General features: G+C 41.8%; 1 protein-coding gene across 1 annotated transcript in view; it reads left to right on the top strand.

Annotated features, from left to right (window-relative positions):
- The first annotated feature begins 10,289 nt into the window (after positions 1 to 10,289).
- syn3 (synapsin III) overlaps positions 10,290 to 14,370 on the top strand; it is a 113,060-nt gene continuing 108,979 nt past the window's right edge. Inside the window, exon 1 of the mRNA XM_078281376.1 lies at positions 10,290 to 10,764. Coding sequence (XP_078137502.1) covers positions 10,337 to 10,764 — 428 coding nt within the window. The 5' untranslated portion in view covers positions 10,290 to 10,336. The remainder of the gene's footprint in view (positions 10,765 to 14,370) is intronic.

Genomic DNA, 14,370 nt, shown 5'->3' with positions numbered 1-14,370 from the left:
ACACTGTCTTGAGGGAACCTGTCTAATCTCTGGAATAGTCCAGCATGTATATGGAGAAAGAAAGGTCTGAGGCTGGTTCTACCCCATCGCCTCATTGTCTGTGTGTGGATGCTAACATGGCGTCGGCACTGAGAAGTGCGGTGAGGTCACTGTGTGGTGACTCGGCTGTGACTCCTCGCCTCACCAGCTCGTTGCTGCTACTGCTGCAGTAGAAACTCTCGCAGCGAACTGACACCGCTGTGTCGCCGAGCACTTTCTGTCATTGCAGTCGTCAAGGTTCACAGTTGCAGGGTGACTTTCTCATTCCTGCTGGGTAGTTGTGCAAGTGCAAAAAGCAGCAAGATTCTTAGATCAGGTTTTAAGCTGCCTTGTTTCTAATTTAGAAGTCAACCTGTGTATTGCAGTTGTATTTAGGGATGGGAATTGATACGATTTTATTGATACTAATGCCGCTATCGATTCTGCTGATTGGTCTGATTCTTTATTGATTCCTGATCAATTTTCTGTGTGGGGGGAAAAAAAAAAAAAGCCTACACAGGTTTTCAGCATCAACGTAACGGTTTTATTATCTCTGAGTCTGAACACAGGGTAGCTGAAATGAGAGCATATTTCAATCAGGAGAGTCTTTGTTGCAAATATGCAAAAGGTTTATTTGTCACATATATGCACAAGGTTAACCTGTATTGAGTCTTTGGTGATTAGACTCCATCGCTGTGTAAATAATATTTTATAAAGGGAGTAGAGAAGCCATGAGTAAGCAGGAATATTCCCCGATGGAGTCTAGACACTGGTGGTGGAGAGGAGTATGAAGACCGGAAGGAAGGAGCCAACAGGTGCGGCCCACTGGAGGAGGACCTGAGGTGCCGTGGATGACGATGACCGGAGGTGAAAGGGGAGGAGGAGGAGGAGGGTTAGGGTTGGGTATCGTTTGGATTTTTACGATTCCGAACCGGTACTTTTAAAACGATTCCGATTCCTAAACGATTCTTGAAAAACTGAAAAATGACATCAAAGATGTAATACGTTTACTAGCGATCACGTGCAGTTAATGGTTAATATGCTTTTAGGTCCATTTTGGTGAGCCCAGAGGGAAAATATGGCATTTTAAAAGTAGCCTACATTTACGGTAGCTAGCTAACGGTAGACTACAGAGAGAGGGTGATATTTTTACATCTGTTTCGGAGCGACAGAGGGAAAATATTTCAGTCGACACATTAAATGGAACCGAAATTTGCGTTCTAATCCGGTCCGATTCCTACTGGTTGCGCAGCAGGAAGTATGAAGTGCTCTAAAACTTCCTGGTAGACGGCTGCGTTGACCCTGGACCTCAGAAAACACAGTGGACCAACACCAGCAGATGACATGGCACCCCAAACCATCACTGACTGTGGGAACTTTACACTGGACTTCAAGCAACGTGGATTCTGTGTCTCTCCTCTCTTCCTCCAGACTCTGGGACCTTGATTTCCAAAGGAAATGCAAAATGTACTTTCATCAGAGAACATAACTTTGGACCACTCAGCAGCAGTCCAGTCCTTTTTGTCTTTAGCCCAGGTGAGACGCTTCTGACGCTGTGTCTTGTTCAGGTGTGGCTTGACACAAGGAATGCGACAGCTGAAACCCATGTCTTGCATACGTCTGTGCGTGGTGGTTCTTGAAGCACTGACTCCAGCTGCAGTCCACTCTTTGTGAATCTCCCCCACATTTTTGAATGGGTTTTGTTTCACAATCCTCTCCAGGGTGCGGTTATCCCTATTGCTTGTACATTTTCTTCTACCACATCTTTTCCTTTCCTTCGCCTCTCTATTAATGAGCTTGGACACAGAGCTCTGTGAACAGCCAGCCTCTTTAGCAATGACCTTTTGTGTCTTGTCCTCCTTGTGCAAGGTGTCAATGGTCATCTTTTGGACCGCTGTCAAGTCAGCAGTCTTCCCCATGATTGTGTAGCCTACAGAACTAGACTGAGGGACCATTTAAAGGCCTTTGCAGGTGTTTTGAGTTAATCAGCTGATTAGAGTGTGGCACCAGGGGTCTTCAATATTGAACCTTGTTCTAATTTTCTGAGATACTGAATTTGGGGTTTTCATTAGTTGTCAGTTATAATCATTAAAATTAAAAGAAATAACCACTTGAAATATATCGGTCTGTGTGGAATGAATGTATACATTATACAAGTTTCACTTTTTGAATGGACTGAAATATAAATAAATAATATGAAAATTACTGAAATAAATCAACTTTTTCATGATATTCTAATTATATGACCAGCACCTGTATATGCTACTCGGTTGGGAAGCTGTGGCACTCGTGCTTAATTGTCAAACACATGGCATTCCTGGAATTTGACCTATATTCTAGCGTAAAAAAATGTTTCAGCATATTGCTGGTGTTTCGACCCTTACTTGAAAGGATCATTTTACAGACCACAGCTCCGCCATGACTCCTTTCTTGTTGGATGTTTCCATGCAGCCTAGATGCATGACCCAACTGTCAGAAAACCTGCCGGCATCAGTCAAATTAATTGATAAGCTAGGAGGTGTACGATTCCAGTGGATCAGACAATTTGGAACCGATCTATCAACTGGAAGCGGTTCTCGATTCCCATCCCAGGTCTTTGTAATTATGCTCCACTTATCTTTTTATGTCTCGTCTGGTCACATTAATGTTTGAAAACGCCTGTAAAGTCTGTACAAAAAAGAGGCAATGCACTGAAAGCATTTCACAGCACTGAAATCAACAGCCTAAGCCTAATTGTGTCTTCACAAGCTGGCATTTTACAAGTTTTGCAATGGCTGATTAAATTAGAAGCAGGCTTTCACACAGCCTCCCACAACAACTCAACACCATCTTCGCTGTCGACGTCTCGCCACAGCAGAGACGACAGCAGTAAATATCTTGGCTTTAAATCCATGCCATTAATGAATTTTAAGATATTGTTTTACGAGTATAATCAACTTCTGATATGATGGATGTTTCTCGCAGATAATATTTTTTATTTAAAAAAATCCTGAAAAAGATGCAGCCAAACATGATTTTCTTTGTTTTATTGTAATGTGTCCTGTACTTCCCTGACCATTGAGTAGTTGCGGTGTGTTAAAGAGTTATCCACCCTTAAAGAATTGAATTAGGCTGGGATTCAGTGATTAGTTTTAGTGCATCATGATACTCTAAATTTTAAGAAAGGATCGAAAGGATTCAATTTGGAGGAAACTATGGCTGGGCAATATATCAATATGGTAATATGAGACTAGATATCATCTTAGATTTTGGATATCGTAATATCGTGATATGGCATAAGTGTTGTCTTTTCCTGCTTTTAAAGGCTGCATTACAGTAAAGTGATGTACTTTTCTGAACTTACCAGACTGACTCTAGGTGTTCTATTATTTGCCTTTTCCCCACTTAGACAGTATGTCCACATTACTGATGATTATTTATCTAAAATTTAAGTACGAAGATATTTTGTTAGAGCACCAATTGACAACCCTAGAATGTTGTCGCAATATCGATATTGAGATATTTGGTCAAGAATATCATGATATCTGATTTTCTCCCTATCGCCCAGCCCTAGAGGAAACACTGAATATTACTGTGTTTTCCATGATATTGGTTGGCTTTAGTCTAAAGATGTTGACTATTGGCACGCATTGGTTGAGTTAACTATTGGTTGGTGAGGTCAAATACTGTGAAATGCTGCAAAGAAGTTAACAAGAAGACTCTACAGCCATGTTAGCGACTCTAGGCTATATTAAGGCACAGCTGTGCTATGAGCTAAATGCTCGTCAGCATGCTAGCATGCTTGCACTGAGAATGCTAACATGCTGATGTTACTATGCATTTACCATGTTCACCATCTTAGTTTAGCGTGCTAGTATGCCTATTTTTTTTTTTATTATTTGAGGCTGATAGGAATCTATAGGAAACCAAAGCATTGGACAGAAACAAAGAATAACCATGATTTTATTATTCTTAGAGCCTGGAGCCAGGATGGAATTACAAAAGATGTCAAGGCAATAAATTCAAAAGGGTCTAAATAGAATAAGAATAGATTTTATGTCTTATATTTAGATATATTTAGGCATTTTCTGTGGAAAATGTGGACCAATTGTGATGTTTGAAAAGTTAAGGTGGTCACCAAAACATTATGGTTCATCCTATAGGTACCATAAATCTGTATAGCAAATGGCACAGTATAATTGGCTTTTGAGATCCCTTCACAGACTAATGTATTGGTCAAGGGGAAATTTTGGCTTGATGGTGGCGCTAGAGCAGTGTTTCTCAAATGGGTGTACTAGTCCCCCCTTTTATTTAGTGATGGGTTTTAAACCTTCGAAATCAAGGCTAGCATTTTGTCAGTTTGTTTTATTTACATGGTTGTTGTTTAGCCTAAACAGGCACAGCGTTGTACCTCTTTATTAAGGCTTTTTTTTTTTTTCTACCAAAAATGTTTTGCGCTGTTCAGGGGATACTTGGCTAAAAACATATTTCAAAGTGTGTACATTATTGAAAAAAGTTTGAAAACCACTGCGCTAGAGGAAATGACAGGAAGTCACCAAAATCTATAGATATCATCCTCTGGGGAACATGAATATTTGTATCAAACGTCTTTCCAAACTGGTCACAAGCTGTCGAGATATCGTGCTCTGGACCTGAAAGCGTTGGACATACGGACAGACAGATGGACTTGCTGATCAACATCGTTGAATAAAAAATACTCTATGGTAACCAGGGCAACAGCTCTGACTCCAAGGAATTTTTAGTGTAAAACTCCAGGATAGTAACTGTCGCAAACATCCATCTGGCAGCGAGTCCCACATGGCTATTTATAATTCCCCAGAATGCCTTTGGGCAGGTTAAACGCTACCTCCCATTGTAGCATTTCATCCCTCTGTTATCCCACCTCTATTCAACTGGTGTAGTGGAAGTTTTCAATGCAGCAGGTGTAGAGTTTTGAAAAATAGAATAGTGAAACAAAATAAGGACAGTCGAAGACTAAACCAAGTTAGGTTTTTGTATTTTATTATAAACTTGCAAGTTTACCGGAAGCACACAGGTTCACAGAAGGCACATCAGCTCAAGTGTGGAAAAAGTCTCTTCCACTGGTTGTTCAAGGACACTGAGCTTATATACAGAAAGAGGAGAAGGGAGTGATAGCCAGACGTTCTGGTCTAAACATGACTTTGCATTTTCTTACAGGCATATCTGAACTCAGGATAAAATCTAAATCCTAAGAGACACCCTGGAGCCTCTGCGTCTCTCCCCTCTTGCCCCACTATCACCCTGGGGGTCACATACCCCGTACATCTTGGACTGGCAAGGGAGCAACTGCTACAGTAGGGAGATAGTTTACCGTGTACCTTGTACCTTTTTACCGGTTCACACAAAGGCCGTACGCATTCAGCTCCAGACTTCCTGGCTCCACATATTGTAGAGAAAATCTAAATCTTCATGTGGGAATGAGAAACTCCCTTCCAGCATTTGTGAGAGAAACACAGAAAGAAATAAAACAGAAAAATATAAAGAATCATGCTTAAATGTAATTTTGCCATTACACTGGTTACACTCTCGGCCCCCCAGCTCAGACTGTCATGAATAATTAAAGCCATGTTTGACTGCTGCACAGCAGGGAGACGCACACTGATCCCTTTAAGCTCGTTACAGTTTACCAGCATTGGACATGACTGTGTGTTAGTTTGGGGTGTGAGAAGCAGGGGTTAAATTCAGCCGGGGCTTTCCGGGGCTTAGGACTACCCTCTTCTGAAGGGTCCACACTACTCCGGCGTTTCCGTACCCCTACCACGGACACATTTGGAAGTTTTTTTATTTTTATTTTTTAGATTATTTTTTTGGGGCATTTTAGGCCTTTGTTATACAGGACAGCTGAAGATGTAAAAGGGGAGAGATAGGGGGAACGACATGCAGCAATGGTCCGTAGGTCAGAATCAAACCCAGGGCTGCTGCATCAAGGACTGAGCCTTAGTACATGGGGCTCACGCTCAATCAGGTGAGCTATCCAGATGCCTCCTGCTGATCCTGTTTGAATAGCTGGAATGAATCAATTAAAAATAACTATTTATTAGAATATCCATCCATCCATCCATCTTCATCCGCTTATCCGGGGTCGGGTCGCGGGGGTAGCAGCTCCAGCAGGGGACCCCAAACTTCCCTTTCCCGGGCCACATTAACCAGCTCCGACTGGGGGATCCCGAGGCGTTCCCAGGCCAGGTTAGAGATATAATCCCTCCACCTAGTCCTGGGTCTCCCCCGAGGCCTCCTCCCAGCTGGACGTGCCTGGAACACCTCCCTAGGGAGGCGCCCAGGGGGCATCCTTACCAGATGCCCGAACCACCTCAACTGGCTCCTTTTGACGCAAAGGAGCAGCGGCTCTACTCCGAGCTCCTCACGGATAACTGAGCTTCTCACCCTATCTCTAAGGGAGACACCAGCTACCCCTCCTGAGGAAACCCATTTTGGCCGCTTGTACCCTGGATCTTGTTTTTTCGGTCATGACCCAGCCTTCATGACCATAGGTGAGGGTAGGAACAAAAACTGACCGGTAGATTGAGAGCTTTGCCTTCTGGCTCAGCTCTCTTTTCGTCACTTAGAATAGTTGCCGATTAATTTTCTGTTGAGCAACTGATCGCTTAATTGACTGATCGTTTAAGCTGTGACATTCACATATAAAGTCATGCATTTTATTTAAAAAAAAAAAAAAAAACTTAAATTATGATTCGGGCGTTAAAAAAGTTGCTTAATAATCTTCAATCAATCAACTTCTGACCTCAACAAAGACAGACCTAATGACACACGAGGGCCGGCCAAACCATTTAACAGACATGAATGGGTGGACAAATAAAACTCAATATTTAAATGAACTACAAATAAACAATATCTAGACATTTTGCAATTAGTTTCTCACACAAAATAAATACACATACTCCACATTTTCTTTATTCAGAGAGGCTGAATACTGGGGAAAGAAATGAGTGAGGAGCACATCTTCCATTCGAGTGTGCTTCACATCATTTGTCTCATTAGGAAAATCCACATCTGGTGCGTACGCAGTTACATTTGAAATGGAATATTAGTCATTATTGCATAATTTGGCCATGTCAGCTGGGAAGCAAAAGATGGAATGACAGTAGAGTGTGTCCTTAACTATTTTAGTCAACAATTTCTAGCAGGCTTTGGTATGTAAATTCACAGAACAGCCTCCAGAATATGTGATAGATTCCACAAGTTCACAGTCAGGATGCAAAAAATAAAAAGAAGCTGAGGACAGCAGGACGGAACTGCCATCTCCCTTAAGCGGTGTCTTCATCACTTACAAGATTTTTAAATATAGAATAAGTAACACACACAGACACTCCCAACACACACTGTACACTAGCAGGGGTCCCAGAGTCTGGTGTGACATCACCCTGCTCTTCCCCATCATTACAGAGCAAAGCCTGTGATTACTGCTGAGCCAAAGTCCTTTTTGCTCTTAGAGTTTAAGGACTTCTCTAATATTTCCTTTTATACGCTGCTTACTGCACCACTCGTCAGCTTTCAATTATGGATTTCTGTCAGGGTGGAGTGCAGTCTGTAAATATTGAGCATCAAATAGCATATTAAATAGCAACCATATCCTTTCTATTGCTTTTTATAGTTAGGCTAGCCCACAGACTGTAAAAAAAATAAAAATAAAATAATAGAAAAAGCTTCCGAGTCTGAAAAGTGAAGCCAATGCGGAAGTGCCTTAAACCTGCATTCTATCTAATTTCCATCAGGGGACGACTCCACTGGTTGCAAAAAGAAGTCCGCTTCTTTAGATGTCTATAGGAAAATGACCCTACTTTTGACTTGATTTATTACCTCAGTAAACATATTCATAATGAGTTTATGTTCTCAGCCGCTAGTTCCAAGTCGGTTTATGATTTAGCCCCAACAGACTCTTGCCAAACAAGAATGAAGTATTATGGAAAGATCATACAGACATAGATAACACACAGTGCTCTTTTTTGTCCTATTTCTGTTTCTAACAGTTAAGTAACAGAGCATGGGGTTCCCGTGGATTCCTCCCAGTGTGGATATACTGCACAGAGAACTAAGAGGCAAAGCCTTTAAGGATTTAAACGCTTCAGTTGTGCTAAGGCTCAGAGAGAAAGCAGCTTATTGGGTGCTGAGAAAGTGGGAAATGTGCCAACGGTGTAAATATAGTGATTTTCAGCAGACAGCTTCTTATCTGTCCAATGGGATCAAGTCGTTATAAAGAGGGCTGAGCTGGCAATCAGTGGCCCTGTGACTATAATTGCCACTGCTTGTTGTTCGTCTTTATTCTGTCTGTTTTCTAGCAATTTTCTATAATTTGCCCTGCTAGTTTGCTCTGTAAGAGCCCTGTGGTGGTTGACGCATACGCATAATTCCCAGGGGGAAGCCCCTTCACTCTGTGATAGGATAGGCTGCTCAGCCCTGCCGCCGGAAGCCATATTACGCCTCCCATTTTAGTGTTATTCCTCATGACAACAAGCATCTGCCGTGCTGGAATGTACTTAGGCAAAACACTGAATCCCCAAACTCAAGTATTAATTAATTTAGTATTATAAGAATAAGTCTGATGACATTCAAGTATCATCTGGTTTCCATAAAACTGAAAAGCATCTCTTATGCTCTGAAATTGAAACGGATGTAGCGGGGATCAGGATTTTGGCTCCTCTCTCCCCGGTGCTGTTGTAGCTGACTGGGAACCGGCAGGCAGGTCTTTCAGCTCCAGCGTTTCATGTGTGCTCGCCATAGTGTCACTGACCCGCATGCCAATCAACTTGTGCTAACCCCAGCACATGTTGCTACCGGCGTATAGTTAAAAGTTTCCAGGCGGGGAGGGAGAAAATAGAATTTCCCACTTTGGAATCCGTGCAGTATTGGGGACAGAAACATGATTACACCACTGCTACAACAGCTATGATCAGGAGATAGTTTTGCCTACAGATGCTCAGGCAGAAAGCTACAACATTCACTCTGCATAAAGACTTCCCGATGGTGATTGTCTGACTATAGTGCCTTGTCAAGATGAAGAACATTTGCCCTACATCCTTTTTCCTCCTTGTGAGGAGCTTGTTGGACCCTCCTTCCCCTTTTTAACTACAAGAACACGTCCGCAAACACCGGGCACATCCGCCTGAGACTTGACGCCTCGATAAGAAATGCACTTTCATCTCATCCAAGCTCCATTTACTATGAGAAGCATCCTAGTTTTAATCAGGTTTAAGGGTTTCTTTTCCCCTCCGTTAGCTTGGTTGCAGTTTGATAGCTAATCTGTTTGAATGTCTCTTCTCTTCCACGCAGGGTTCCATGTGTTACATAACTGTTTCCTTTCTGCCAGCGGGCTCTATCTGCTTTACACAGAAATGAGCTGTAACTCACTGCTGTATAAAGGCTTATCTTATCTTACCTTTCTCAGCTTGACACTTGTTTTCCCGCTCTGACTCTTTGTCTCAGATCTGATGTTTGCTAATGAGTGTGATCTTCAGACAGCAGAAAAGCATCACATGTTTAACAATTTCCATCTGAACTAAATCTAGGCCTATATCTAATCCTGAGGGATACCTACATACTGTAGCTCGTTGAACGCTCAAAATGAAAGGCTCCATTTGTGTTTTTTTTTTTACTCACTCACTGTTAAGAGCCACAGGTAAATAGCATTATGAGAGCTGCCTGCATACATAGAAAAAGATGTTAACACAACAACGTTGATATGATGAATGGGTTAGTAAAGCGGTTTTCTATTTTCTTTTTTTTTTTATCTCGCAAAAATAGAGAAACATTAGCATTCACTTAATCATGTTTCTGACCACCTGCCGAATAAAAATCCAAAATTCACTCCTTTTTAGCTCCGCTTTGGGGCTCCACCAGCTCCTGAGGGAAATATCTGCCTCTTAAGCTGCCAAATGCGTTTACAGGCTAGCTTTTTCTGTCTGCCGTTAGATGCTGGGAAATTGGCATAGAATTAGTTTTTTGAAAGCGGTGAGACTGAACCGAGACAGTGCAGTTCTGGGCCGTAAAATCATAACCATTAGTCGAAGGATGCTAAAATCGCTCTCAAGAGTTCAGTTATAAATCTTAGTGACTCCTTTCCCATTACATGAAGTAATTCTTCCATTGTTAATATAAGAAAATTGATAAGTGCAGCTTTGATGACTTTGTTTTTCATTAAAACAGGATGTTACAAATAAGAACAGCATTGCGAAACTGATTGTGAACAGATCCTCTCTCCCTTCCTTTGTCCCCTGTGCTGGATTTCAAGCATTCTTCACCCTCTCCTCCTCTGGCCTGACGGACCCACCAGCCCATCACCATGAACTACCTCCGCCGGCGCCTGTCAGACAGCAGCTTTGTGGCCAACCTCCCCAACGGCTACATGATGGATCTGCAGCGGCCAACCCCGCCAGGCTCATCCACTTCGTCCACTTCCTCCCCCGCCTCCCCGGCCACAGAGAGGCGGCAGCCCCCGAGCATCCCCACTCCGGCCTCCAACCCGGCCTCAGGCTCGGGGCCAGGCTCAGGCACGGGCACGGGTTCAGCTTTGGGCACAGGGAGCTTCCTCAGCTCCTTCTCCAGCGTGGTGAAGAGTGCTCAGATGGCCCAGAACGTCGCCGCCGCTGCACACGCCAAATCTGCAGCAACCGCAGCTGATGGACCCTCACCAGGAAGTGGTCAGCCCCCTAAACCTGTCATACGCAAGCCCAAGATCCTGCTGGTCATCGATGATCAGCACACAGACTGGTGAGTGGACGTTTCATGGTGTTCGCATGTGTGTGAATGGGTAGTTGAACAAAAAAAGGTATATTTTCACATTTTGCTGCATGTTTTTTGAAATCCGTTGCTTATGTCTAAAAGAGAGATCATTACATTTTTTTGCGTTAAAATGTCTTGATTGGTCTCAAACCAGTTCCTAGTTCAACAGATAAGGACCTGAACTGTGAGTTATTTGTTGTCATGTGTTTCAAAATGGTTCCAGTTCATTTGAAGTTTAACTGCCTTTAAAAATCCACAATACATCTCAAAAACGAATGAGCATCTTGGCTCGCTTGCTATGTTTACTGACTGGAAATAACATCGCTACAGTTGTGCTACATGAAGCAGAGTAGTATTAAAATAGAAGATGACAGCTCTACCATTGTTTTCAAAAGGTTAATCAGTCCCTCCAGAAAAACGCGATTATGCGATCGCATAATTCAATGCATAATCAGCCAAAGTCTGCATATTTATGCGGGGGCCGCATTTTTTCAAATACGCCGCACTTTCGCCGCATAAATTGCTGATTTCCGCTCAAAATATGCGGGGCTTGCATGATTTCATAATCCCCGCATTTTCGTTGCAAAAAAGTCCCGTATATCTTAGCAGAAAGTTGAAAAATGTTGCGTTTACTTCACACAAGAGCAGCCCTGTTGCCATGGGAACGTTATGAAGTGACGCGACGTGAACATCATCGAAAAGCTGCACACCCCGCGATGAAGCCATGATGAAACCGAAGTTTTTGCAAGTTCCCGCAATTTCATTGCATTAAATTGCATAAATATCCCGCGTATTCCATCACATTTTTTTAAGAAAACGTGCCGCATAATCAAGGATTTTTGCCCGCAACAATCACAAAAAAACGCTGCATTTTTCTGGAAGGACTGGTTAATATGTTTGTATGTAAAACTGCGTAAGTGACATTCTTTATCCCTGGGCTTTGTTTAACTTAACCTATGTGGAATCTTTATTACATGCCATATCTTTCTATCTATCTATTCTTTTAACGTGCTGCTTTCAAGGCAACTTATCAGTGTCAGTAAGCTTATTAGCATTATCAAAATCTGTTCGCATATGAGGAGTGTCTGAGGAGTGAAAAGTAGTTCACACTATTGTCTTTACGTTCCTGCGTGGTTGGGTTTTTAGTTTGTTTTTGAAAGGAGCAAGACATCTTATTGTTTATGATAGACTCATTCGTTCTTGGTTTTCGCGGGCTTTTATACAGTATATGAAAATTGTCATGGAAACGAGAGGAAGGTCTTTTCCTCCTGATGAAAAATAAATGAACGTTAACCAGGAAAGATGAGATCATCTTTCAGCAACAGCGCATGCATGCGTGTTAGAGGCTGATATTGGTCATCTTTTACTGCACACACTGCAGTCAAGACATGCAGCAGCCAGTTTATCATGTTTGTCTTACCGAATCAATAAACCACTCTTCCATTTCATTGATAATTATTCTGTTGCCTGACATTTGCTGGTAAATCGACCTCAGTGAAGCTGTTCTCAGCTATTTTCAGCCCTTTGAATTTATCTACACAATTAGCCGGGATCATTGTGTACCGAAGCATCTGTATATGAGGCTCTGCAGGGAGATCAGACCCTAAGAATGATCACTAGATTAAAGCGCCCTGCTGACAGCCGTATCAAAAGCACCAAGATTGCTCTCAATGTTCTTTTATCCCGCTGGCTGAAATCCCGAAAGGGCCCGTTTTTTCCCTCACATCCCAGTGTTTCTGAAATGAGTCGACAGAGGATCATCCACTTACTGAGGCATTCAGGCTCTTTGAGGACCCACCCTCACTCTGAACAGATTGCAGTTTGTATTCACCTAAACAAACTCAGTTGCTTTTATAAAGCGAGTATAATGGAGCCTTTGACATCGAGGGCTTTTTCAGCGCCATAAAGAAAGTAATGTTTTTGAAGGACTCTGTTTAAGGATTTTAAACAGGGTTGACACAGCAACACCTGTTTAATCTAATGCATTCCCCTGCAACAGCCCTGCTATAAATCCTACCTTCGGGAAGTTTCTAACGTTCAGTTTTTGTTGAGACTTTGACTAGGGCTGCAGGATATGAGGAAAATATGCCATGTGCGATAACATTGTTGAATATCGCAATAACAATATTACTAACGATAAATAAACAGATATTAAAGTGCACTCGGTTCTGCATTTCTGCTGCTTTCAGTATTCTTCTAAAATACAACAAATTGCTTGTTGAATTTAAAACAAATGAAAGGAACTAATTTCCAACATTCTTTTATTGAACAAATTGAACGTTGAATGGAATAAAAAAGTGCAGTTTTCTACCAATATTTTCTGTCAACTAACACAAATAATCTCTGATTGTCTTTCACTATATGTCGCAGCCTTTCACCATGTGTTCACTGCGCAAGTTGATATTGCGACGACGATAAAAAAAACGATATATTGTGCATCCCTAACTTTGACTAAATACTGTTGATTAAATTGGTCATTTCCAAGGCCATAGTTTGTGATAATGTATTGGATTGCATTATATTGTAATTCCAAATTGTGGCATGTAGACTGAGCCTTTTGCACAATATGGAGTTGGAGAAGTAGGAGTGTTATTTTGCTAAAGAACTTCTTTCATGTATTTTCCTTTTTTACAAATTCCTTTTTGGTGGATGCGCACTGTAGTAGATTTTGGACAGATTGGCTTGCCAGAGACCATCAGCAGCGGAGTCTGAGATATCCTGACTTTTAGTCCTCTCTAGTATAGATCAAGCTCCAAAAACACTGTGTCCTACATTTCACACAATGCAACTGGAAGGTGGCTTTTATTAGATAAATTTTTAATATAAATATACAATATATTTCAATTTAAAAATAAAGATTTTTATTAGATCAGATTGATTGTGTTTGATTTGTAACTCAGCCGGTTCCTTGTATGGCCACCATGTGGCACTGTAGTTCAACTTTAGCTTCACAGAGAAACGTTCGTCACTTCTTCTCATGCTTCGATATTCCTGTTAAGAAGGGAAGGGCTTTGACCAGCAGATGGTGATGTGTGATAGCCTCTGAGGTTTAAAGGAAACACTCTTCCCCTGCTGTTGGAACAATCGGCGCTCGCAGTCTTTGAGCTCACACATGTTCTGTAATCAGCAGCAGCTCTTCTGAGTCAAAGCACAGTATCGAACACAAACACACATTGAAATACTTTACTTCACACTGAAAGGATTCTTATATAAATGCATGTTGATCTTTTAGGATTGATCTTGAAGTTGACACCAATATCCAATTCAATGTTTCCCATTGCTGTTAAACCAGAGGTTTTAAAACTATGGAGGCAGTTATGGTGCTTGGACCCAATTGCCGCAACGTGCGTCAAAAAGTGCACTTCTCCTCTTGAGTTCTAACTCTGAACATGCAGAAGTGATGATACACATATTTTTAGATTCAGCATGACCTACACTTCCAGAGGATATCGTTATCGCTGATCTCCATTGTGAGTAAATGTCCATACATCTGCTTAGAATTCTTTAGAAAAGAAGGCGCTCCTTATAACTCCAGAACTTGCCTAAGAATCATGGGGTTTTTAAGTTGTCTTCAGTATCGGAGTAATCCAATGT

Source organism: Sander vitreus, chromosome 23 (assembly GCF_031162955.1).
Source record: "Sander vitreus isolate 19-12246 chromosome 23, sanVit1, whole genome shotgun sequence".
NCBI classification, from domain to species: Eukaryota; Metazoa; Chordata; class Actinopteri; order Perciformes; family Percidae; genus Sander; species Sander vitreus.
This window is presented reverse-complemented; position numbering and strand designations above follow the sequence as displayed.